Raw genomic sequence first — 27,761 nt, 5'->3', positions numbered from 1 at the left:
TCATTGGCAGTTGAAACCACACAGCTGATGCGGTGAAGGAGGGCGGGTGAAGCCCACAGATGGCGTCAGATCCAGTTCATCCTCGGGAATCCCAGGTGGAGGAGTGGAATGAAAGCGCTGAAGGAGGGAAGCAAAGATGATGAAGAGCTCCATCTTAGACAGACTCTCCTCAAGACAAACCCTGCGACCTGCAAGAACAAGAATTTCAAACATTTAAATTCAATTATATCTCCAAGTGTAATTTATCTATGATCTAGAAAGAACTACAACCATCGCCTCATGGTTGTGTGCTTACAGCAACCAGTCAAGTTGCAGTTTCCATAATGTATGTCCAGATTAAATTATGTATAAAGAGTTTTATGAAATTTAATGGAACGAATTAAGTGTATTTAGAGAAACATAAATAAAATTGATTTGACTTGACTTTGTTGAGCTCTGTTGTTATTGTTTCGCTGTACATTAGTGTGTATATCTGTTAGTGTGTAAAATCAAGGAGCGAAAGTGGCGTCAAAGTCCAATGACAACATCGCAGCCGTGAAAGTAGACAACATTTCAAATATAGTTGTTGCAGCAAAGACGTTACAAATCTTAAAATGTGGATGTTCATCTTCAACTTAACAGTACAGAAGATCTGTGCAATCAGCACAGTTTCAAGGTCCACGCCCAAAATTAGTGTCACCAATACAAAACCTGAGCTAAAGTGAAATATGGTCACAATCTCACCTTCTGTTCCTGAGTTATGAAGTTGTAAATACAGACCCATAGCCTATTTATTTCAAAACGGGAGTAAACAAATTTAAATGCCGTCAAATAGCCTACTAATGAAATGACAACAAATTCTGCCAGGTCACAAAATGGTTTGTTTTAAATTATTATTAGCCCCTCATCTGACACAGGGTTTTGTCGGGTGTAAAAAGCATGGCGTATACTTACTGGGAAAATAAAACCAGATTCTGGTGTTTCTTTACCCTTTGCATAGAGCATAATTTAATTTAAAAAGAATAGTGATACACAGAGAGTTGACAAGGTCAGTTCCATGGTACAGTACAGTACAGTACACAATTATTATGATGTAAATTCCCTTTATAAATATGATACAGCATTAATCATTCCTCCAATTTCAGCAGCACAAATCCTTCAATTTTTGCTCAAACTACGTGCCTTAACATTAGAGTAATTTCAGGTCTTACATGTAATGAAAGATGAAATGTGCAAATACTGAAACAAATGTAAAAAGTGAAAATTAAAGGTTAAATCCTGTGATGACGAATCAGCAACATTTTAGTGACTTTCTGGACAATCATGTCTACTTTTTTTAAATCAGTCAGCATGGTGAACATAAATCATATCAAGCAGTTAATAAAGTTGACCAAGTGCTTTTTGCTTATATGTAAAACGGTGAATACATTCATTTCACGTCTGTGAAGTGTTTTTTCTTTAGAGTAGGAATGTCATTTGCACACTTAAAATTAGTTCATCAGATCAATAATCACCAAAGATTGTAGTATAGATCTTTAAAAGGGATGAAAAGCAGGAAACCATGAATATATTTATCATCAATGTGTGTGGGAAGTATTTTTTGGAAACATTAAATGTTATTCTAATTATGTCTACAGAATGTATACATCATTTTACAAGCTCTTTAGGTACAATTAGGTACAAACAAGGCTTTGGGAATGTGATAACCAGTGCACACTTTGAACTGAGGTGAGAAAAAAAACAAAACAACTGTGTTGATCATTCTTCTTCAGAACAAGGCATCTGTTCGTTTTCAGAGGCCTGGATGTTCTATTATCCATTTTTTTGGGGGGGCCATTTTTATTGCAGCACCTCATTAAAGATAAAAAATAAAGATAATACAGCAGAAGTTTTTCCACTGCACAATGACAATCTCTTGGTTTTAACATTTAAAGTCTATCAAAGCACTGGTGTAAGAAAGGCTGGATGAATTCAGGGATCATACGGCCAAGTTCTCTGTTGTTCCTCTGTCGTACACGCACACACGCACACACGCACACACACACACACACATACACACACACACACACACACACACACACACACACACACACACACACACACACAGTGCAGGAAAAAGGAAAAGAAAAAAAAAATTAAAACACCTCAAAGGTCATTGCATTCTTGCTGTTCTAGGTCCAAATCAAATCCCGTACAATTTTGATTTGAATTCAAGACTTCCAATTTCAGCAACATTTGAAAATAATCTCCTGCATCACACAATGCTTTCAGGATTTCCTTCTGAATAGCTTCCATGTTAACTGCAATGGCTGACATCAACCTATTACACACTGTTGCTTATAAGTTGTTTGGCAGCAAAAACAGAATCATCGCCACACAAGAGCTGAAAATGAAGAGGTACTAAATATACTGAGAATGGACTAAATGTAATCTGAGGATGGATCTTCAGTATGGACGGTCTTCTATTGTTTGCTAGCAGTTTTCTGCTCGCCCAGAGTCATGCATTCAGTAAGTCGTATTTCATGCATGCATTCATTAATGATCCCAAAACAGTTTTTAACTGAGTATATGGTTTTAGTACCATGAACACGTAACATTATGTACATCTGGCAACAACATTATGAGGCTCTTAAGGATAACCAGACCTTCTGTTAAGGGAAATATAAAGAAACAATAACCCTCATGTGTTAGATAAGGCTCAAAGGTGTGCATCAATTGGAGTGGTTCATTCTCTTGTAATGATTGATGATCACCAAAATAAAGCACAAAGTCTTGAAAACAAAATAAAGTCATAAAAGTCATAAATAACAAAAAGACAATCTATATACACACACACACACACACACACACACACAAATAAACCCTGACACACACAGAATAGTGGTAGCGTGTTTTGAGTAGTGTCATTGTCTTTGACCTCACTAAAAAGGTGCAGTACTGAGAGTTCATTACTTGGTATAATCAATGCCCCACATACCATAATCAGATCAGTATCCGAATAAATTTTCCTACATTCACACAACAACAACGGCATGAACGACCGAACAAAGACGCACCGAGGTGGTACAGGAGAACAAATGCTGAAGTTTGCGACTGGCCCATTGAGTGTGTGTTCAAGGTAAAAACAGAGTTGGGAGATAAACCACATTCTGCTCCAGCCTCTGTTCACACACTGTGGAGACAGGACAATGGATGAACGGACTCCTCACTCCGCCTACTTCCTCCCGCTCTGTGTGCAGTGCTGGAACTGGGCAAAGCTAAGGAACACCTGCTCCAGAGATATCTGGCTCACACAGTAGTCTTCAATGCAGTATTTCTCTTTGGCTGCCTCCAAAGTACCAAACACCTAGAGGTGGGAGTGGAGAGTTGGGGAAAGAGAGAACATGAAAAGGTGCCTCTGGAGCTGCCAAAGGTTTTGTGCCAAGTTCACAGTTTATAGCTGAAATCTGTATCTTTTACACAGTGATAATTCAAATAAATACATTATTTACACGCTTGTGCACACCCACTGACAATTTATCTTTTTCCACATGTATCGCTTCGTTTAGGTAGTTGTTTGGGGGCATTTTGGAGTATTTACCATGACATACTAGCATACCATTACCATTTGTATTTCAAATTGTGTACAATTTAAACAACACTGTTCCATTTAAATTACAGATTGCCTACATGTCACATGTTGAATGTATGTTGTTTCCTTACAAATCCTGATCAACCTGCCTTTAAAATTAAAAAAGAGATGAAGGACATGCTGAGGTAGAAAATAAAATATAAGGAGAAGGGGATGAGAAAGTACCTCCCAGTTAAATAACTTGGTTACCATTTTGTCCACTAGAGGACGATATAACACAGCACAAGTGAGAGCCTCGTCTGTATTTTACTCTTGAGCAATGTGACAGAGGCTTTTCATCTGTAAATCAGCTACTGTACCTGCGCCCAGGTTAGTGTTTTGTCAGTCAAATGGTAGTGCACCATGCCCTGGTGCTCATCCTTAAGTTGACTACCTGTTGAGGGGGGGGAAAAAAAATCACCTGGTTACATCTACTTTGTTATACTTTAACAGTGACAGATCCCTTTAAAAACAAGACCTTCAACGGTCAAGTGCATTGCAGGAAACATACTAAAATAATCCATATTTAACACAGCTATCTGCCCACTCAAGAGTGAAATTATAACTGTAAATGTGCAGCTATAATAAAACATTGTGTTCTACTGTTTTGCATTGTAAAGTATCCCGACAGCTCTGACCTGGGAAGGTGCTTTTAATGAAGTCTTTAAATAGCAGCAGGTCACTGCCCTCCAGCTCAGCTTCTATATGTACTTTAGCCAGCAGGGTGTAGCCACTGCCAAACTTGCTCTTCAGGTGTTGGGGACTCCCGAGGCATTTGAACTGACCATTGACCATCACCGCCAGCCTGGTGCACAGGGCCTCACACTCCTCCATGCTGGTGAGCAGACATATCAGGGGGGCAAGCTGCTTAACATGTATCAAGGTGGAACTTCTTTTAGCCAAGACCCAACATATTCTCCACAGCTCACCTATGGGAAGTGATGATTATGGCCTTGCCTGACTCCCGTGTGCGTGTAACAGCGTCCCACAGCAGCCTCCTGGCCACAGGATCCATCCCGGTTGAAGGTTCATCGAGGAAGATGACTGGAGGCCCACCAATCAGAGCCATTCCTGCACTCAGCTTTCGCTTGTTACCGCCACTGAAAATGTTCAAGGTACCATATGATTTGGACATACTTTCTCAGCCAAATAAAGCAGTATTCAGAGTAACATGTGGAGTGTATGGCAACAAAACCCATCTGAAAATGGCTCCGATTTTTCTCAAAAGATCTACCAACCTGTAGCTACGGACCAGTTTGTCAGCATGAGGCTCCAGCAGCAGCGACCTCAGGACATTCTCCACACAGCCAGACACATACTTCTCTGGTATTCCCCTGAGCCTGGCATACATACACAGAGTTTCTCTTCCTGTCATGTGGTCCAACACGGCGTCAAACTGAGGACAGTAACCTATGCGCTGCTGCACCTGCAATCCCGAGATGAATGTTAAAAGCAGTGAATTTTAGATAGAGGAGTTTGTCCGTTTAAATCCAAAAAGTTGTTCGACTGAAGTTGAGTTCCCTTTGATTTTCTCTCACCATCTCCCTCCCTCTTACCTTTTTAACGTCCCTCAAGATGCTGTATCCATCAATGTAGGCGTCTCCAGACGTAACACTCTCATCACATGTCAGCATCTTAAACGTTGTGGTCTTCCCTGCTCCATTGAAGCCCAAAAGGCCGAAACACTCCCCTTTCCCTACAGCGAGAGACAGCCTGTCCACGGCCAGAAGACTCTCCCCGCTGCTGTACACCTGAGAGGTAGAGAGCACAGGCAGTCTGTACCACCTTTTCGTATCTCTTGGAGACACACACCACTAGAGTCACACGTATTTTAACACTGGGGCACTCCGTCTCGGTAGTTCAGGGAAACATTGAGACTTTTGCAAACAGGCAAAAGACTGCTGAGCTACATACCTTGCTGAGCTCCTGCAGTATTAGGGGGCTACCGACCATAGACTCGACTATCGGCTGGCACTCCAGAACCCTCTTCCTCTCTTCGGCCACATCTCTGTCCTCTGGAAGCAGTGCTGCATCCCCTATTAGGGGAATCTAAACCAGATGGCAGCACATAAGATGAAAATGAATGACGGAAAATATCAACCACAAATAGGACCTCCATCTCACAGGAAAAAGGGTCTTACAACTGCATGATATATAACTATTATTACAGTTTACTATGTTTATAGTCTAGTTTTCATGTCACAGCAATCTACACAGAATAGATTGAAATCATTGAAACCCTTCATGGACAAGGTTGGACAAACTCAGTTCAATTACACAACAGATGGAGCTTGAGGAAACTAATACTTGACCTGAGACTGTGATTCCCTTCATAAAGGGATTTAGTTGCAACAAACACTTACTTTCATTACTGATAAATCTGTGGATAATAATAAAAATAAATAAATAAATAAAATAAAAAAAAAAAACATAGGTGACACCTTCAAAAACCCAGAAACCAAAATAGAGAAATAAATATACAAAATAAATTTCTACCACAGAGGACAAAGAAAATCAGCAAATCCTCACAACAAAGAAGCTCAGAATAGTCTTCTAGTCTCTAATAGTTCTTTCCTCTCTATGATGTCTCCGCTCACCCAACCAGTCGAGGCCTTGTTCTGTCTGAGGTTTCTCACTGTTAAAAGGGAGTTTTTACTTCCCAATGTCACTCGTCTGACTAGTTAAATTGTTGGGTTTCTTTCTGTTGTTAGGACTCGATCTTATTATGTTAACTGCCCTGAGATGATTTATGTCGGGATTTGGCACTTAATATTAATACATTTATCTGAGTTGAATTAAACAAATATTGAACTAATAGTTTTGGATCTAAATGCATATTTCCAAAACACAGTTTCATAAAAGTTTTTTTTTTTTTTTTTTTTTAAATCAGTTGGGGGGTCTCAAATACAATTCTTAAATGTCCCTTGAGTGAAGTCTCAGCGCTGATTAATGCAGAGATGGTAAGATATGTTAAGAGGTGCCAAGAGCCTTAAGTGACATGTTGCTTCTTCTGCTTGATGAAGTGGGGCTGGGACTGCAGTTTCATTACAAATGAAGATATATTCAGTCTGTTCTCTTGATAAATTAATCTTTGTTGTTTGGTTATTAGTCTCATGCTGCTTTAAAAACAAACAAATAAAGATGGTAATTGCCAGAGCCCTCTTATAACTGAAAAATTAAATGATAAGGACCACCCTAGTAACTGTGTTTTCAGCTACATCTGAGGTACTTCAGAGTTAAAAGTTAATATTCTTGAGGTGGTAACACCATTTTTTTCCATTCCCTGAACAGTTCAACAAATGACTTTGTGTATCTCCCACTACTCATGCTGTCTTTAGATAGCTTCCCTTTTTATAGGCTGCAATTTGAATATATTTAATCACACTTGAAAATTGCTTCCCACGCAGTGCAAGTTGTGGTTGCAAGGGATTTTCTTCACAGTAAAACAAGCACATAGCTCTGTTCGGTGCTCTGACAATGCATCTACCTGTTTGCGTCTTCTGCCCAGAGAGATGAGAAGTCGCCAGAGAGTGCGGACGCCTTGCAGCTCGATGATGAACAGCAGAATGATGAAGACAACACCCTGCACTGAGAAGGCCAGGACGAAGCGCCCCACACCAGGCTCCGACATTGAGAAGTAGTTTGTCTGGTATGTAATGTCTATAAACACAGAAAAAAAATAAGTTATATCAACTAAACACAAGAAATCAAGGAATTTAATGGAGTATTTATTTTTGTAATTAAAGAAGGGGAAATTTTGATTAAAAAAAATAACATTATTGTCACTATCAAAATGAATCACCCTTCTCATTCAAAGGCATCTGTTACACTTTTTATTCTCTCAGGCTACATTTAGGCAGGACTTACTTAAGTAATTGCAGACTGCTTTGCTGATAGAACTGGAGGTGCAAAACGAGAGGAATTCATAGTTCTGGTAGAACTGGCTGAAAGACATGCCCAGGCAGTAGTTTGGGAAGATCAGGAACACCTTATCCAGTAAGTGCGACAGGTCCTTTAGGTTCAACTCTGAAGAAAAATTTCAGAGGCAGTCAACACAAATGATAAAGAATAATTTTCCCAGCATTTTCCCCATTTTCTCAATGCTGTGCCTCCATCTCTACCTCTATCTTTGTCATCATGGTGACCAGGAATATTTAACAATCATAGATTCATACAGATGAAATCACAGCAGTTTCCTTCTATTCAACAGCTGCAACCCAATCAACCCCTAGAAGGTTGCTAGAACATGATCCCACACGGGTTTCCCCACACACAAATTTGGTATATTAAGGGAACAGCCAAGCCAGAGGCAGTGTTGCTGAATCGAAATGCAGTACAGCCAAAAGCTCTACACACATAGGCCTGAGCCTACTTTTTTTTTATTTTTTTATTTTTTTATCAAACATGCACTTGAAAAGGTTAGAGTTGTATTGTATTCAGGGATTAGACTAGACATATTCACAACATCAAAGCACCAGCACCTACAGATTGTTGCATTATGGATTGCTTGTTGAGATTAGAGTGCATGTTCTTGAGTTAGGCCGCAAGGAGTTGGTCTAGTTTAACCTGCATGAGTTTTTGAAGGTTGCAATCCTGACAAGTAAAAAGACTTATAAGTGTTTCTACTACAGAAAATGGCAAAGGACCAACTAACCAGTCGAGTGTTACCAATGTCACAGAATGTTATAACAATGAAAAGACACAAAAGTACTTAAACCACTTCAAGAGTTTGACTTGACAGTATGTGGCTGATTGACATGCAAACAAAAGAATCAGATGCACCTCAAAAATTCATATGGACAAGCAACACACATGTGGGATTTTACTTTATAGGAAGCATTTAGTGTTTTATTTTTATAAAAAGAAAGGCTTTGAACATCAAAAGTTTCTTATTTTCAGAAAAATTGGAAGGATAACAGAAAATCTGCCCAACAGAACAACTCTGAAGGTGTACTATCCTTCCAAAAACAGTAGTAGGAAAAGCAGGGGCTGTCTTATCATCTGCGTTGTCTTATATTCTGGACAATAAGAGCTACTGTTTACAGTGCATATCATCTCTCACCTGGGATTGTCATGATGGTGACAGCCAGAAAGGTGGCAGTGCCGGAAATCATGTTGAAGATGGTGAGGCGTGTGTAGGCAGTAGCAGCAGTGGAGAAGAGGAAGCTGAGCAGGTACATAAGAGGCACAACAGCCCAGCCATACAGCAGAAGTAACAACAACACATCTACAAGATGGTTTTCCTCCACAAAAGCCTTCACGCCAAATGCCTGGAATACCACCTGAGAGCAAAAAAAAATACACTAGGATATGAGGCTGTACAACCCATATATCAAATCTTGAATGCTGTAAATATAAATGCTCTATTTGGACCAACACATCAGTCTCATCATCGTTATCTCAGTAAGAAGTGCAATGATGTCATACTCACTAGCATGAGGAGACAGGGCATCAGGAAGTTGACCAGGTCCCACAGCAGGGCCGAAAACCAGAAGTTTGACAGGTAGACGCCACTGACCTGCTGCACATGCTTGGACTTGATGGAGGACTCCGTTACAAGCAGCAGGGCAAAAGTGCTGGACAGGGAGGCCATGCCGTACATTAGGTTGATGGCAATGATAAACCCTGTCTTACTCCTGCAGTTGGAGAAAAAGAGTGAGTTGGTCAGGAGAGATAAAGAAAGGATAAGGAGGAAGAGGGTTGATGACAGGAGGAAAGTAAAGAGAAATGGCACCAAATCACTTTATCAATTAATGGCAGAATGCATCACCACTTAAGTGCAACAAAAATGACTGACATTTATTAACAATATCAACATTTCTTGTTCTGTTGAATGGACAGTCATCCCTGGGAAATCTCCACTATTTTTGAGTGACTGACTTCTCTTCAAGAGTTTGCAATGTTTGAAGCTCTTGACATGAAACAAAATACTGTCCCTCCCCACCTCTACTCACTCTGTGAGCTGGCTCTGGGCGGCCTCAGACAGGTTACGTGGCATGGGGTAATTGCCTGTTTGGATGGAAGCATTCGGCCCCGCTAGAAGTTTGAACAAAGCGTTGTCCACCATCATAAGAGCTGTGGCGGGTGTATGGTAGCCCTCGTTATTGTAGTAGGCAGTAGCCTCTGCGTATTTCCTGCTGCTGCCACGGAAAGCAGCGCCCACCACACAGTGCTCATTAAAGCTGCCGCCTTCTGCCTGCGCCTGGGTCAGGATATAATCAGTAAAGTCTAAAGGGAGAAAGAGAAAGAAGACATTTGGTCAGTAAACACTCAATTAAGCAGCGATGCCAGGTACTCGTCTTTCTCACGAGGCTTACCAGTGATGTTGATGTGCTGGCCTAGCTGTGCAGAGAGCTGAGAAATATATGTATTTGCCAAGGCAGAGGCCAGGGGACCTGCCCCGGGCTGCAAAGCCACCGGGACCCCGGTGGGACCATAACGACTGAGTGCCAGCCTCAGCTGAGGAGCGTCCTGGTGATTGGGAAAGGTGCGTGCCACAGCTAAGGCCACAACAGTGAAGACCAAAGGGACCAGGAACTGAGCCACCATCACCTTCCAGTTTCTCCAGCTGTACAGCGCCCTCTTTAGGAACATGCTATAAAACTGTTGCAGGTGCAGTCTGACCTGGTGGAGGAGATAATGGGAAGTAAAACGTGAGCAGTTTGAATAAAATGCAATAAACATGATGAGTTTGTTTCCACTGTCTTACCCCAGTGTTCAGCTTAATGTTGGAGCAGTCCTCTGAGATGAGTGTGCCACTGTCTGTGAAGTCAGTGACATCGGTCAAGCCGCTCATGCTGCTGGCGTCATCTGTGGTCCAGTCATGAGAGCGTCGCTCATGTTGGTACTGTAGAGCTGGCAGCTGGATAGCCTGGATGTCCAAACTAGAATCGACCAGCTTTCCCACTCTGTGAAAAAAAAAAAAAAAAAAATCTATCAAAATATTTCATTATATTATTCTCAAATTCAAACTCAAATAAACGCAATAAAAATGCCACACTAGTGTAAAATTAAAAATAGAAAAAGATATTGCATGAGGAAAGGAGAATCTATCGAGTATGTTAATTTTTCTTTCCTTTAAGCAGTTCAGTAAGGTGACGAAAGCAGGAGAGCTGCTTGCAAATAAAACTATTTCTGGACCTTCCAAATCAATTATCAGTGAGACAAAGGCACCTACACAGAAGGGAACTATATTACACACCCTCATCTTGCCAGATACACAGTGCCTTTATGAGCCTACAGTGACATTTTATCTATCTAGCCAATTAGTCCATCCCCTTTAAACCTCTTATCTCTGGGGAACTGAATAATAACAATTGGAAGAAAAACCATGTCATTTTACTTGGTTGTAAAATACTAAATGCCAGAAGGAAGCCAGTTGACCAAATTTTCAAACAGAAGCTTTTCTTGGTGTTGTTTGACATTTAGTTTATCGTGTAATTGCCAGAACACACTGCTGGACTCTCAGTATGACTTGCAAATAATGAGGCCTTGGTAGAGACCAATTACCATGTTGTGCACTTGTGCCAGATGAAGCAGCACACAGTGTTGGGGGAGTGGTCTTGTGCTTGTTGCCACAGATACACAAATCTAGTCAACAGGGAGGCAGGCATAACTGGCACTGAGATGCACGAGCAAAGGAGAGAGGCAAACATGTCCACTGCAGTTCTGGTTTGCAAGTAAACAAAACTAAAATTGGTTCTATTTACAGTGAGGTGTGGTTCAAAGTTCCACACATTCTAAGACAGATTTACAACACTGGGCAAAGGGCAAAGCGAGGAGGCTTTCAAACGAACAAAACAATGCCTTGTATACTTGTGTGAATCTAAACATTAAAAAGAAGGCATTTTCTAATGCCCTAAAATGTCTGTCTTGCTGTACATTACAAGGCTTGCCATTGGCCATAGCATGACATTGCAGCTTAAATGCAAATGTGGTTAGCACTATGAGGGTTGTCCTCAGTGTCAGATCCTACTGATATGTAAAATTAAAAAGGCTAACATTAAGCAATGTCATACAGCATATCTCCTACCTGAGGAAAACCTCCTCCATAGTAGTCACTGAAGCTCCGTAGCTGGCGATGCCCAGCTCCTCTCTGTTCATCTCCAGCTCGGCAAACAGCAATTCAAACCTGAGAGAAAACACAAACAAAGAGCAGAAGGGAAACAGATTACACAGTACCTCACAGGCGTACAAATGCTAACACTTGATATTATAATATGAGCTCTTGATTAAATGTAAAACATCGCACATTTTCATTTTGAAATTATGATATATTTACCATCCTAATTCTGTTTCTGTGTTGCTCTAATGAAAAGAAGAGTGTAATGCATAGAGGCAAAGAGCGAAAGATCAATTAGTATCTGTATTCAATACAATAATGTCATCAGTATGTGAGTAGGGTAAGCCTTTCACATAGTTCAGAGTAATTATTATTCTTTCATTCATTCAGCAGGTGTGATTTGTAGTTGGCCAATTGTCTTTCTAGACATTTGGCCTCCTCACACAGAGTCTAATTGTGAGTATTGTGAACATAATTTAAGACCTGACTGACTTACGTGCTGGTGCTTTCTTTGGGCAGAATATAAGAGAGCTCAGCTCCAGCACTGCTCTCCAGTGTGGCGTTGGGAACATACATGTGGACAAGGCGGGTGATTTCAGACACATTACAAAGGGAATCCTTCACTATCACCATGTGGTAGCCGGCACCTGTGGAGCAGAGGGCCAGTGTAGTTAATGGTAGCAATCATGGATGTTGACACCAATAATACTGGTGTAGTTCATTTCCTGGATTTTCAGTTCCCCTGAATGTCCAACCACGTTATAGAAAGCACTTATATCGTGTATGTCCACTTACATCTGAAAATGTGCAATATGTACAGAGAAGTTAACTATTTACACCGATGTAACAGAATCGAAATCAAAAAGGTGAAATTACATTGAAAGCTGACATGTACAAAAGTGCAGTGTTTTGTTTTGTTTTTAAACTAAAACAAAACATTACTAGAATATATTTTTGTCATATCTGTGCAGGTCTAAGAAAGGCTATTAATGTAATGCTTTAAACCTGCTGCAGCCATTTCCACTGCATTCTTCACTTACCGTATTTGTTCTTAAGGAAGAGTGATGAGCCGCAGCACTGCAGTTCTCCTCCTGCCATGATGGCAATGCGATCACCAAGCAGGTCGGCCTCGTCCATGAAGTGTGTGGTGAGCAGGATGGTGCGACCTCGTTTCTCCCCTTGCAGTAGGTCCCAGGTTGCACGTCGTGCTGATGGATCCATACCAGATGTGGGCTCATCTAACATGACAACCTGGAGATGGGTAGAGTTAGGTGAGAACATTGATGGGGATGGAGAATATGACAAAAGGGATGAGAGAGAATAATGCTTGAGAAATTCCGAACCTTGGAGTCTCCAATGAGGGCAATGCCAATAGAAAGTTTTCTCTTCATGCCACCTGAGAGGGTCTTGGAGCGAGCCTGTCGCTTGTCCTCAAGGTTCAGGATACGGATGATCCGGTCCACCTCATCTGCAATCTTGTCTTTGGAGTAGCCTTTCAGCTGAATATAAGACACATAAACACAATGTGTACACATAGGTCATACTCTCATCCATACTACCAGCATCTATTATACATTCATTTCAATGGAGGGCCTGGAAGAAAGTGTCTGCACCTGTCTTGTTCTTAAAATGGAGAGGGTTCGACTTTTAGACAAACCGGAAAAGTACAGTAAACTTGCTACTCAGATCGTAGAGGTTTTGCGATAGTACATAGAGAAGGAAAGGCAAGAAAAAGTTGGCCAAATAAAGTTTAAACAACGTAAAGGTTCATTTATGGGTACAGGAAACTGCTGAAACTAAAAATAGTTTTATAATCATGGGATGTTTACTGTTGTTTATAATGGAATTTTTTAATTTTAAATAAGTTATATACAATTTAATATGGAAACAATATGAGCACCTCATACTAAATACCTGTGCGTAGAAGAGCAGGTGCTCTCTTACTGTGAGGTTATCAAACAGTACTTCATGCTGGGGACAGAGTCCAAGACTGCGTCGGATCAGAGCCATGTCCTGACAGATGTCATAACCATTGATGTAGGCCCTGCCACTGGTGGGGGGAAACAGACCTGAAACATGAAGACGATGTCATTTAGGTGGCATGTTTCCCGTGGGTGCGCATTGCTGGATGGCAAGAGCTTTTAGGTGTTTAACCTGTTAGCATGGACAGTGTTGTGGTCTTCCCAGCACCATTGTGTCCCAGCACCACTGTGATCTGTCCTTCAAACATGTTCAGGGTAAGATCTCGTACAGCCTGTCGTGTCTTGTTGCCCACTTTGAATTCCTGCCAAAAAGAAAAACTCAGAACGTTTACATGCATCATCTGAGCAGAAAAAAAAGGAGAGCAGAGTTACTTTGCTACCTATTTACCATCTATATAATCCACTGTGGTAGTACTACATTAATAATTCATCTCTTTTGGGTCATATGCAATGTGTTACACTAAAATGGGGGCATGCTAACTCTTGGGTCACAGGGTTTTACTGCTCACCTTAGCGAGGTGTTTGATCTTTATTCCGGAGACAAGTCCAGCTGGCTCCTGCTCTATAAACTCTCCTTTCAGAGCCTTTTCTGCATCCTCCTCTTCCTCCTTCTCATTCATCAAAGCCATGCGAGGGCTGCTGCACCAGTATGAAGGCTGCAGATGAGGGGATTAAAACACAGTCAGGGATGGACAGGCATTGGTTGTGATTCTTCCCTCCCCAAGTTTTAAAGATGTGTAAAATACAACTTTATAATTCCAGTATTCATTTCCAACACGCTTTTACATATTTAAAGTCAAAAGTTACATCATCAATTGCACACTGCGTTCTCTCTGATTACTGAAGCAAGGGAAGTGCAGGATGAAACAATGGAAGCAGAGGCACACAATAATTCATTAAAACACAAGATAGAGAGAGCGGGCCAAAATTATCATTGTTTATCATGTACACTCTACATTACAGGGGAATGCTTCCTGAGCAAAGTCACCCTTGGTGCACTTCCTAAGAACCAGAGTCAAACCTCCTCTTTACGCCGTAGAAACAGCATCTCACATTCACACACACACAATAGACATAGAGTGAAGTGCGTCAGCATCTAAACCGCACCCTGCTGGCAGACTCTTGAATTCCTGACTACCGGACAATGGGTTAGTATGAGTTTATTTATGTGTGTAAAAGCACGCCATTTCGTGATCGTCCATAGTTGCTACAAAGATAAACCTTATTTGTGTTGGCAAGAAAGACTCAGACATTTCCTGTTATTCTAACTAGCTGGACTTGAAGACTTCCCCTGGCCAATATGTTGTGACCTGTCATTTGCAATCCCCTCCGCTCCCACTGTATCAGAGACACTTTCACTGAGTGTTTTCTAATCTAAGAGGATTTTCTCTTTTGCTCGCATGTGACTTTCTTTACATTGGTATACTACATTCAGGTTTGAAAAAGAAAATGTAGTACACTAATGTAGATACTAAAGACATAGGAAAGGCATCCCTGTTTGTGCATGTTCGAGCAGCTTAGTTTAAAGCATACCAGTAAAAAGAAATAGGACGGTAGAGGCACTCCGTACTCCCCAGGAAAAACTGCCTCCATGTACCAGGCCACCAGCCCATACAGCACAGAGTCAAACAGCAGCAAGCCCAGAACCTGGCCCAGGGAGAAGTCATCATCCACTGTCACAGAGTCAAACAAGTTTGACCATTGAACCCCCGTCCCTGAAGAGCAAGAAATGGACAAAATTAACCTTATGATAATCCCACATTTGACAAAATTTAGTTTGGCCCCAGCCCAAGTCTTACCTTTGCCTTCAAACATTCCTATGAGTTGTGCTCCCATGGCCATGGCCACATTAGAGATAAGGCAGGCTGACACCTTCTGGGCATGGCTCAGTAAGTCGTAGCGTGGCCACAGGAACAAATAAGGCAGGTAGCTGAAGAAATAGATGAAGCCACCCGCTGCTGCTGCCACATTGGCTACAGTCAGGTAGAAAAGAAAGAATGAGAGAATCGTGACTCATGCCTTAAATTATGTGAGGTTGGACAAAGAGAAAGTCATGAATTGCATAGTGCAATCTCAGCTCTTGTCATCTTTCATTGCCACAGTTATAGAAGAAGAACATTGCTGATGAGCTAAAACTCACACGGTCTAGAGCTGACAGGCAAATGACTGAGAACTACTTTTTCAAAGAAACCCATTTCCTTGATTGACAGAACAAGTGTTGGAGTGCTGTTCAGATGGAATATTAGGAAGGACGAATGAGAGATAGGGAGGGGGGAAGCTGAGTAATGTGAAAGAAGAGAATGAAAGACTTTCAGAACTGTTTTTTTCCCCATTTCTGAGCAGCATGACAAGACCTCTCCAAAGACCACTTGTTGCAAACAATGTGACATTTTGAGTCTGCATGAAGCATGCATTGATTAAGTGCTATTATCTATTCCCCCAAAAAAAGTACATCAGTGGGAGGCGAGAAGTATTCAGACAGCTGCACACACAAAGACAGCTAGGAGAGAAGAAGTAGCCGTGCTTTGTTCAAAATTGTCCGAGGAGGTCACTGAAGGATCCTTTCTGTTGGCTTGGCCTATTTTCTGTAAAAGCCCTTCATCCTTCCTTTGTTCCTCTTCTATCTACAAAACATAATTTCTAGGCAAAACCCTTGAACCCAGTTGGGGTTGAATACATAGGAAGTCTGTGTATTTTATCAACTTTATACATAAAGTGTCACAGGGAAAACAACATGGTGTTGTGGTTTCTTTGGCTTATTTAGCTCACCGAGATTAGCAGAAGTTGGCACTATTTAAATGAGATTAGTCAGGCGGTCAAATTTTACAATTGGACAACTGTTCATGCACCAAGGACATGCCAGGTTGAGTGGTGACAGCTGGACAGAGAAAGCAGCAGGAAGAAAGGAAGAGCAGGACAAGATTAATAAATGGCACATCATTATGTGAAACCACTAAAGGAGAGCTGTCTGGGCAGGTGACAAGGCACATTATATTCCTTACTCTGAGAACAGAAATACATTGTCTGAATGTGAATACCTAAGAGGAAGGCTTTTAAAGTATTTTTCAACAACTCAGCCGCTGTAGAAAAAAGCACTTTAAGACCTAATCATAAACGGTCATTACCAGGTTAATGTTTCTTATGACTGTAGAATGAAAAAAAGCCAAACAACAACATAAAAAAGTAAGTGCTTCTGTGAAACTGCTTTGCAAAAGGTTACATAAAACTGAGGCTGAGAAATATTTGCAATCTGAGCTGCTTTGTTGTGGAAAGCTGGAAGGGGATGGATTCTGTTTTGAATGAGAAGCTTTGAGTGAGCGAGAGAGTAAAGAAGCAGGGAAAAGGGGAACGTGAGAAAGGAGAGATTTAAATAGTTTTCTTTATCATGAAGGTTATCCAGTGTCGGACAGGGAGCTTGAATTTCACACAGATAAAGATGGAAATAGTTCCAAACTAAAAGTCATTTGTTAACTTAGTGAACAAAACATTTCTCATCACCAAGATATGGCATCAGACAAGTTAGAATTATTATATCAGAAATTATTTTATATGAAATATTTACACTCGCATACTTCTTCAATAAAAATGTAACTATTACGTGCAAGTATATTTGTATTTGACGTAAATATTCTTTACGGCCACTGTGCTTGTATTTGCTGCTGTTATGCTTCAGTCTAACAGAAAGGAGCAACGCAAACAGTAAACACTTTGTCCTACATCTCAGGGACCACTTCAGACCATTTCAGCAAAATAGAGCAGAGTGCAGTGTAAAAAGCCTCGGACCACACATGTCCAGTCCACAGCAAGAGACGGACGGTCAAAAAGAGACGTCATTATCCTTCAGAAAAGAGCAGACAGACAGAAAGAAATACATACCTCGGGAGAAGAAGGCACTAATCATGAAGCTGAAGTTGATAGTGGCCACAGTGAAGATGAGCAGGAAGAGGAAGACCAGCGTGGGGTCACTGTGGGTCAGCACAGCTCCGTTAGGACTCACCTAAAATAACAGATTCAATTTCAGCGGTAAGTTAAGACTTTTTTGGGCACATCTATAACCTCTAAAATGGAAATTTAACTCAATGCTGGACATATGGAGAAATTAAGCTATGGACTTTGTTATTAAACTAAAACTAAGGTATAATTTGCTTTACAACAAAGTTCCCTTTTATATTCTCCTTTTTTGTTGGCTTTGTTTGTTTCAAATTCACTTTTAAGCAGCCTCATGACTTATTAATTAAAGCATTGCAGGCTGAATTGTGTAAAGTAAAGATTATCTCTGACACTAACTCACCTGGATACAGAGGAGCACAGTAACAAAAAAGATTGAGATGGAGAGGAAGAGCAAGAACATGAGGAACCAAGCGCTCCAGTGAAGCCAGTTGCTGAGACCCATCATCCTCATGTATTCCTGAGACACACAAGGAAAGGCAGGACGTAAAGCATGACAATTTTATTGCTAATTTCAGGACTGCTCTTAGGGCCTGATTTACTAAAGGTTTAAGTGTGTAAAATCACGTACAAACTTCACATCACCCGCAAAAAAATGTCCAAGCTGATCTACTAACGACGTGCAGTGAGGATTGCATCTTTCAAATGTGCAATTTAACACACGTTGTCCATTTTGCGTGTTTGCCTGAATGCATATGTAATATTGGGCGTTTCTACTCAAACATGCAAAATACTGGGAGGGGAAATGCAAATAGAGCAATTTAGCACCCGCAATGATATTAACTAAACCTGAAAGTAGAAATAGGAGAAGTGATTGCGTGTGTATTTTAGTATGAAAGAAAGGCACATATTAATCAGGTGCGTAAATCTGCAGAGACGGCTGCTCTTATTAGTTTGGTGAGAAGGAGACGCAGGAAAGCAAATAATATGCTATACCAGAATAATACCAGTTTAAACATTTATGAGATGTCAGAGGCACAAAAATATTTAGACATATCGTTTGTCCAGTTGTGACTTTTCTGAATTTTTGAATGAACTGAATGGTGATTTACAGCCAACAACAAGGAGGAGCCACGTAATACCAGCAATGACTGAACTTCTTGCGACTCAGCATTTTCCTGCATCTGTCTATCACTTTATATCCCACCCATACCCGTTATTCGGGTGTGCTGTCCCAGGTCCTGAATGTGTCCCGCAGAATTCACAGGTACATAAGGTTCCCGAGCACTCGCGAGGCACTGAGTGAGACTAATTCACCTGTCCATCACAGAAAGAGCTGGACCAGCTCCTCAGTGTTTGTTAGAAGCATCTTCCTGTCCCTCCTGTTTTATTGCCGATGTTTTATTATTAAGCCGTTTTTTTTCCGCCTTTTTCTGTTTCCCACGGCATTAACTTTCTTGCTGATAATCTCCTATAGAGCGTTTTGTTCTTGTTATTTTTATATTTCTTAATTTCAATGGGATCAGATTTCCTTTTCCTTTCGCAGTCGTTCTGTTAGAACGGCTGGAATCACTTTAACACATGAAAACCCCTCATTTAAATACAGCGATTTGCACCTGCAAATATATCAGTGACGCAAATACTCTTAGTAAATCACCCGCAAAACAGGTGCAAAATAAATGTGCAAACTTTTGTCAAAAAAAACACGCAATTTACTACCCTTTATTTGAGATCTTAGTAACTCAGGCCCTTATTGTATAGAAGCTCACAAACGCACCTTGAGCTTCCTTTCCTTTTCCTGCACCACCGATCGTACTATGTTGAGGGAGGTGTAGGTGAAGCTGAGCACCAGTAGTAGGGGCAGTTGGTTCTGGATGGCCAGGATGAAGACGTCGTATATAAAAGCAGGGTAGGGAAAGCGTGACAGGACCACTCTGATGTGTCGCAACAGAGGCACAGCAGCGCTTCTGTTGTAAGAGCGCATGATGGCTCGGTCAACTGCATGCTGCACTGCCAGAAAACCCTCTCGGAAATAACCTTTAAAGAAGCAGAGAAAGAAGTCAAAAATGTTCATTCCACCATTATATTAGCAGTAACCTGGGGACTCGGGGCACAACACCATTTAAAACATGACCTGTTCCACAGAGCAAAAGCCTTCTAAGCGCCATCTAGAAAGTTAACATGAAAAAGGGCAAGTAACCTTGAGTAACAAAACAGTAGCTGCAATCATGAGTTATTATGCATGTGGAGGATACAAATCCATATTCATGCGACTCTAAAAGCTGGTCAGTTCTATTATGCTGCCAGCATGACTTCACCGCTTGGAGTATACCACTTCCTACCATTGTAGTTAAATGCAGTTTGGGGATTTAATTATATTTAAAAAAAAAAAAGATCCAAGCCTGCTGTGAACAGCACAAGAGTGTCTTATCCAATCCCACTTTGTTCATCATCGCATCATTTAAACGTGATAAATCAGCAGCATAAATGTGAAAATTGAGTTAAGATCACTTGATGCATCCTGAACAGTTCTTGACACCTCACAAATTCCCCACAAATGATGCGAGGGCACACTGTATCCTGGACGGATACTGCATATCACCAATCATGCCAAAGATGTGCGGGGCTGTAGTTGCTATGGAAACACAGCCGGATAAGAAACTCCAGAGAAAAATTAAGAGCTTTTCACCAATCATAACCTCTGTATCAGAAGAAAAATTGAAATGTAGCATTTAAAAACAGACGTGTGATGGTATTAAGGACATTACATTTTTTCTGACAAACAAACGTTCTCACCAGGTGTGCCTCCATCGTTGTCATGCTGCTCCCTTGGGCCTGGCAATTGAAAAAGGGGATAGAGGCTGAGCGTGTGCCAGTCTAGGTCACTATTAGGGTTCAGCTCCGACTTCTCCTTGGACGGGGCATTGCGTGGGGTGAAGGTGAAACGCAAGTGGTAGCTCACCTAAATGTCAGAGTGCAAAAAGAGAACAGAAGTAGTAGAGACGAACGAAGCCATGAGTAGAGAGCATTTTTCGAAAACTCAGGGCGCTATCTTACAATTGCCACAAAACAGCACCAAGAGCAATACATGTGTTTCCAGGTTTCAGGACAACATAGTTGTCATTTTCCCGTCCGGCACCCACGTTGTTTAAATAGTAAATATACGTGCACCGACCAAAGCACCTATGGGCATGTTGGTCTTTAAGTGAGGTGTGGTCAGGAGTATTGTTGACTGACTTGAAGCAGATCTGTTTCCTCTGCAGAGAAGTGTTTTTATAGCAATCCACCGAGGTGCAAGCACACCTGGCTTTTTAAGGGAATGGGAGGTGACACTGTTTTTTTTTGCCTTAACATGAAATAAACCACTTGTGATTAACTTTGGGACTAACTACAACCCCTTTGAACCATGCGCATTACTTTGCACTCAGATTACCAATCATTAAACTAGAACTTGCACTTTAGACTTTACATTCCTGGGTCTCTGAATCAATTTAGCTACACTTAGTGCAAGTGGCTCTCACCTGGTCAGTTTGTTGGAAACAAAACAAACCAACTATGCAATAAATGAGCCCATACTAAGCTGGATCTCAAATACTTTGGCTCTTCTCACTTTGGCTGAACTGCTTTGATTATGACCGCATCTGTAACCAAGCATTTCTTTAAACAAGTCATTTGCCAAAATGGTTAAGAATGACTGATCCACAGAGCTGAGACAAGCAAGAGAAAAAAATAAAAACAAAGAAAGAAAATAGCAACCAAAAGCTGACAAATAAAGAGTATTAATGTTTCATCTGGCAAGTTGAACTGAACTGATGTGACAGAGACAAAGGGAGGATGGCACACAGGCATGATAATCCAAAAAGACTGAGCAGGAACTTGGTTATAAACATGAGGAGGAGGATTTTCACCTCAACTATTATTCTTCGGAAAACAAAAAGCCTGTTGGTTCAGACTTTTCCTTCTACTCAAACATGCCAACTGTACACAAGCAAACCAAGAGGAGTCAAGGAAGAAGAGAAAAGTGACTGAACTAGTATTACTGGTAACACACTCTGAAAGTGTAAAGTACTCTTCTCACATCAGTAAAATGATTATTGCACTACTATTCAGGTGTACGACTCAGCCGTGTACCTGCGACAGTGTGTGACAGTGTGTCTGCTGCCTTTTACCTGCAGGGGCAGGGGTTCATCATCATGGGTGAAGGGGTGCTCAAACACCACAGCAGCCAGCAGCTTTCCTGACTGAGGGTCAATTCTCACGTAGTTCTCAAACTGCTCCTCTGTCTCAAAGCCCCGCACTGGAACAGAAACAAAACACAACACATTCCCCGAGGAACGTTACATTAGCTGTGGTGTGGTATTCCTCGCACGTACGCCTCTTTCCATGCCTGTCTCAGCACCTGACCTTGCAGCTCGCTATACTCACTGACAGGCAGGGAATCGGTTCGGCACGCGGTGAGCATACCAAATTCTGTGACCAATATTATAAATACTAAAGATTGAGTCCCTAAGAGAAAAGAGTGTACTTGAACACACAGATGGTAGTTTACTTAAAAAAGGAAGAAATACTAGCAGGGCCAAAACACAAAGGATGTCATGACACACTTCAATATCACCGACAGCTAGGGAAAAAAAACCTGAACATAAGGACCAGGCCAATAATAGAGCAAAACAGATCTTTTTTTCTTGTTTTATTCCTGTTGATTAAATCTCTTTCTTTCCTGAACTGGTCTTCCACTTATCAAGCATTCGTGATGGTATTCTGAGTCTGGCAGTGTTACACCGGAGGTTAAATCTGGGTCAGGCTCATAAAATAAACATTTCCAAAGAGATACACAGAGGGCACAGAGGGAATATACAGTTGCCAAAAACACAAATTCAAACATGCACTTGACATAATGCTGAAATGCTGCATGCTTGTTTAATTTAGTAATTCCAAACCAGGTGTTGACGCTTAACCCAAACTGAAAGATGGGAGAAGTTCAACTAATTTACAAAAAAATTTAATTAGGATTTTCTCAAAGAAACATTCACATTAGTGTTTAAGTGAAAGGTAAACATCTAGAAAAGCAATCTTTAGTGAATTTACTAATATTAATATGCCAGCTGTGCTCAGTCATTTGTAACAGCTTGCCATTCGTTGATTGAGAGCGATTGAAAACTAGTTAGCTAAAAGTACTGACAGCATGGGTTAAAGTAGATGTAAGGAGTAAAGTAATATAATCATTTGAAAATGAAAGCGAGCATTAAAATTTACACGCAAATGTTCTAAATAATTAGCCGCCATTAAAAATAAGATCAGGATGTTGGTGTACCAGATATAAAAGGTGGGAACCAATGGTTTAAATGTTACAAATTTGATAATGTACTATACAGTATATTCTACTGATTAAAGCTTCTCAAATTCAGTGATTTTCAGACTTTCCCTTTGGCCACTATGATAGAACATTGTTATTATCATATTCAAACTAATAACAGATCAACTGCAAATGAAAAGAAATGGAGTCGTCTTATTCTTGAATAGTACAAGGAAACACCTATCAATGATGACCTAGGTTCAAGACAACATTTTAATAACATAAATTGTGATTACACAAGAAAAACCATTTCGCACCACACTCTTTCAACGTATAGTTTGAAAAACAAGCCCTTTCAATATTCTGTTAATATTTTCACAGAAACACCACAGTTTCAGTGCTCACAATCTAACAATCCTTAGGTCAATTAAACATGTGAAACTTTGACATCACACATCACAGGGCTGCTGTGAGGTGCTGTCAACTCAACGGATTAAAAGAATCCCTTATTTTAGGCCAAATTTTGTGGACGGACTTCAATGATCTATAAAAGTCAGCCTTGATCAATCCCCTCCACCTTTCCCTCTGAACCAGCGCAGTTAAATGATTCATTAATAGCTGAGCTGAGATCTCAGAGTACTGCGTACAGGGCTACCTGCAGTAACACAGATCTGTCCGCCTGCCTATCTCTGCCCTCAACAAATATGTACACTGGCCATTTGCACGCACGTCAGTCAGACAATTTGCATGTTTATCGGGATACGAGGCCATGCAGAGACGGTGGGAGTGAGTGTGTGAATTGAAAGGAATGGTGTGTATGGTCCTGAGGGAGCAGACTAACAGGCTACAATGTGTGAGCTTCCTTTCTTTGCCTGTCTAAACTCCCAATTGATAGTCTGGCACGGGATCAGGGTGCAGCCTGTTTGTCCTCCTGACGCCTGTTTCTGGAGGAACCGGTATTCCCAGTTTTCTCCTCAACTACAAATGCTGTCAATACTGTGGTGTTTGTTTCACTGGTAAAAACAGCTTGAACTGATGTGAAATGTGAAACTTTTTTTACAACACCGTAAATATATCGGTATAATATGATATGGCCATTGCTTTTTATAATACCCAGCAAACATCTTATTCATTTTCATTTGGCAATAAACTCCACCAAAATGAAGAGAAGATCAGTACAATGTGTTAATCACTGAGCTTTATCTGTGCTGTTGGGTGGATTTTGTTACCTTTGGGTGAGGCCAGGCAACCTGTAACCTGCTAGCTTTATAGCCGATTAAAACTTCGAGCTGTAACCTCGTGTTTACCAGACAGATGCAAGAGTGATGATGATCTAACTCTTGAAAAGACAGAATGATAGCATAGCTCCCAAAATGTCAAACTATTCCTTTAACAAAGCCCATAGGCTGTGGGATGATTACGTTAAAAAAGATACAAAAAGAAAAACTATTTTGTGCAACATATGACAATGAAAAATTTCTATCATTTAAAAATGCCCCTGACCAATCTTTACTGTCAATCAATGTTAGCTGTTGATTGGCAGATGGAAGCTATTTCAAGCTGTGGATGACCTGCTTTTCACAGATTTGCATTTGAACTGAAACTGCTTTTGAAGTAAGCCAAGTGTTGCTAAACACGCTGCCCATTTCCTCTCTGACTATTACCCACCTGAGGAGAGGGACAGGCTGCCTCGCACATCCTCTGCCACCTGACGCACCACACTGGAGTTACCGGGAACATAGGCCAGCTGTAGGTGCTGCAAGAATGATTTTGGTAGTGTGTCGACAGCGTAGCTCTCATAGACTGTGGCATTGGGGTAGTCCTTAAAGGGCACCTTCTGACGCAGCACGATGAGGATGCCGGAGAAAAGCAGAGGTAGGAGTATTTCCACCAGTGTCACCAAGATCTGCCTTTTCTGGAGAGCAGAAAGAGAGAGAAAATATGTCATTTATACAATCGAGATAAAATGGAAAGAGAAAGAAATTTTCTTTTTGAGGGAATATATGAATTTTGTTTTTAAAGAGGGAGTGTATTATCATGTATTGAGATGAAATAACCATGCTATGGCTTGACAAGATATTTATCATTTTTAAGTAGCTCAAAACCTCCATGAATATTAAATGAACTCTCTTTTATATCCTCTATAAAGGAATTGAAAAGTGCAACCCCTTTTTTTAAAATTTCCCTGTATGTTGTGAAAATTCAAAGGGTAAATTAGTTTTAGTGTAGATGGGGTTTTCAATGGGGTATTCAGAATAGAAACTAGACAATTTCACAGATAGTTGAAACAAAGCTTAACTTATGTGATGGGTTCTTCCTGTTGAGTGATTGAAGTACAAAATGACTTGGACAGTTTCAGGACATTTCACAGTCAATGTAAGACGGGCGCCAATTTCACACCTTTCTTTTTCAGCATGAAATCAAAATGATTATTTAGAGGAATAAACGCCACCTCAGAGTAGATATGGTGTCATGTTAAATTTTGTCTATTGGCTCCATTTGAGTAATATTTCTTAGTATGAGGCTGTATATATTGAACCTTCATAGTGACTCAATTATAATATGTCAAAATCTGTCAAGTTGGAAATTAATGTTTGGCCAGTCTAGTTTAACCTGATTTAAAAATATAAATCTCTACGGCTAGTTTTTAATTGTTTATCTCAATTGCAAACAAGGGACATTTCATCAAAACCTAATGTAGCTGAACTGAAAATACATGATCACCATGACCTAAGCAGGACACCACCAAAGAAAAAAACAGACCCGGAACAGAAACGTACTGTCTATGCGATGGTTTCATAACAGGCTCTCAGGTCTAAATTACATTTCCTCAATTTCCTTGTGAAGGTAAAATATGTTTACAACTTTTAAACTAAACTAAAGGAAAACAACTGGAGCTGCAGGGAGAGGAGGGTGATGAAACAATAACCTCACACCACACATGCCATACAGCAGACAGCCTATTCCATTTCTCAATATCTGCAGCATTGTGAAATCACCAACTGATATTAAAGTACAAAACTATGCAAATAGCTATTCAGAAAAGATATGTGCCAACATGAGTAGAAATCAGGCACTAACAGGTTAGAATCAAAATTATCTTCCCTCAAACACAATAGAAAAATGTGTTTCTTGTCTCATGATCAAGTCTCATGGTCAATGTCACATGAATTTAAAAAATGTAATCACTAAAGATACAAACAGTAACTTCCTCTATAGATAGCCATATAAGGCTTAGAAAAGCATGTGGCAACCACCAACATGTCGACCCAGGTAGAGTCTCTGTCAAAAGCACAACGCAGACCAACTCTATTACTGGGGCAGCTGGGTAACATCTAAAGTTGTTCAAACAAAATGTGAGTCAGTTTACTGTATGTCCCATTTAGCCTATAAATGAAATACTGTCATACAGGTTGCTTCTCTGTAAACACAGCTACTTATGACAATACGCAGTTAAAAACATTGTCAGCCCCAAATAAAGTCACACACAGGCTGCTGTAGGTGCACCTTGTTCCAACTCACCTGCTGCAGATAATTTTTCCACACCAGCAGTCCAAATTGTCGCATGATAGCCATTTTGACCGTAGACAGTCCAGGCAGCCTTCTACAGTGGCTGAAGACAGAAAGAAAGGGACATTTTTTAACCTCTGTTTGATAAAAGTTTATTTGAAGCAGCAAAACAGCTGTAATGAAAGCAATAGAATTGTATTTCTCAGTTTCTATTTCATAATAAATGGGAAAAAAACAAAAAAGAGAAGCGAAATTGAGCAATCACCAGCATAATAATTAGCATGACGTTTTAGTTAGTTCAGGAAAAGTTAACGGGAAATTTAGGAGAAAACAACTTACGAGATGGGTTAGACAATGAAGATAATTTAACAACTACCATAGAAATTCATGCCTGGAAATGACTTCAGACCAGCTCAACCACCAATGAGCAAAAGATCTTTTTTTTAAAAAAAAAAGCGTGCCATTGACATGCATGCACAGTCACTCAAATGACCTATCAAATTGTTATAGGAATATGAAATGATCACAGACTGAGACCTCGTTGTGTCAGCTAAACACACATGCCAAGATAACGTGACCATTTAAAGTCACAATTACAACTCTATAACAAGGCACAGTTCACAGAGGGTGAGCAATAACTATCAGTCAAAGCCACAGGAACCAGTTTGGCCTCACTGAGGTCATATTTCACTGCCCACCACAAATTCAGTAATGTAATTCTGAATTTGACACTGGGTCCATTCATCGTGATAAAACAGGGGTCATTTTACTTATTATCACTGTAATTGAGTTCAGAAGACCATGTGCTACATATTTAGAGCAGCCATTTCTCTATTAGTATGCTCTTGCAGACAATAAACACACGTAACCTGCAAGGGACATGAACCTTTTCTACATTTTCACTGGGAACTGCCTTTCCCTTCCCTGATTGGTCCAACGCAGACTACTGGCCCTCCTGATTGGACAATCAACCTGCTCGTCAATCCCTAAGGAGTCCGATGATGAATGCACATAATGGAGCTAAGGGACAAAGCTAAGAATTACCGAAATACTATGTGCTGACTCACCAATACGTTTTCGTTTTACACTGCATCAATAATGACACGTCCCCACCGAAGTGACTGTGAGGTGTATCCTTACTTAAACATTTAAAATTACCTCAAAAGCAAAGGTTTCAGCACATGAAGTCCACTAGCAGTGGTCCCCCTCTTCCTGTCGAGGTGAAAACAGTTCTTCCTTGTTGCCTTAAGACGATGACAAAAGCATCACTGCGGGGCCTCTTCCATCACCGACACCGTCGACGCTCGGTTGCGTTAAGCTCGGGACGTCGGCAGCCTGCTCCAGGTTTATCCCCCTCCAGTTCGCTGCCTGCCAGCGAGGCTATGACATTGCACCCGCTGCTGGATAAGCCCGTGAATTCATTGTGCGAAATGC

The 27,761-nt window shown here is 40.7% G+C and overlaps 1 protein-coding gene across 1 annotated transcript; it reads right to left on the bottom strand.

The window, feature by feature from the left end:
• Positions 1 to 959: 959 nt before the first annotated feature.
• abca3b (ATP-binding cassette, sub-family A (ABC1), member 3b) lies at positions 960 to 27,761 on the bottom strand. The gene is made up of 31 exons (XM_069702835.1): positions 27,486 to 27,761; positions 26,340 to 26,430; positions 24,486 to 24,732; positions 21,691 to 21,818; positions 20,318 to 20,483; positions 19,299 to 19,558; positions 17,925 to 18,041; positions 17,510 to 17,630; positions 15,433 to 15,606; positions 15,167 to 15,348; positions 14,143 to 14,289; positions 13,806 to 13,935; positions 13,566 to 13,720; positions 12,995 to 13,150; positions 12,692 to 12,902; positions 12,148 to 12,298; positions 11,622 to 11,720; positions 10,299 to 10,497; positions 9,907 to 10,213; positions 9,544 to 9,817; positions 9,021 to 9,225; positions 8,652 to 8,871; positions 7,457 to 7,615; positions 7,077 to 7,249; positions 5,504 to 5,638; positions 5,146 to 5,340; positions 4,828 to 5,015; positions 4,519 to 4,689; positions 4,228 to 4,424; positions 3,910 to 3,983; positions 960 to 3,325 (listed from the first exon to the last, which is right to left on the bottom strand). Exons 2-31 carry the CDS (start codon positions 26,391 to 26,393, stop codon positions 3,194 to 3,196), a joined length of 5,127 nt encoding a protein of 1,708 aa, XP_069558936.1. The 5' UTR covers positions 26,394 to 26,430; positions 27,486 to 27,761; the 3' UTR covers positions 960 to 3,193.

The sequence above is a fragment of the Brachyistius frenatus genome, unplaced genomic scaffold, assembly GCF_029030835.1.
Source record: "Brachyistius frenatus isolate BFR_SWC_R1_liver_20210118 unplaced genomic scaffold, ASM2903083v1 Contig_43, whole genome shotgun sequence".
In the NCBI taxonomy this organism is placed as follows: Eukaryota; Metazoa; Chordata; class Actinopteri; family Embiotocidae; genus Brachyistius; species Brachyistius frenatus.
This window is presented reverse-complemented; position numbering and strand designations above follow the sequence as displayed.

What these genes read in the sequence shown, in the direction of transcription:
- abca3b (XM_069702835.1), bottom strand. Translation starts at nt 26,393, where the DNA reads ATGGCTATCATGCGACAATTTGGACTGCTGGTGTGGAAAAATTATCTG. An exon ending in CTTCCTTAAGAACAAATACG is followed by an intron (nt 12,299 to 12,691) that starts GTAAGTGAAGAA and finishes TCTGCTCCACAG; the next exon opens with GTGCCGGCTACCACATGGTG. An exon ending in AGCAGTCTGCAATTACTTAA is followed by an intron (nt 7,250 to 7,456) that starts GTAAGTCCTGCC and finishes CTGTGTTTATAG; the next exon opens with ACATTACATACCAGACAAAC.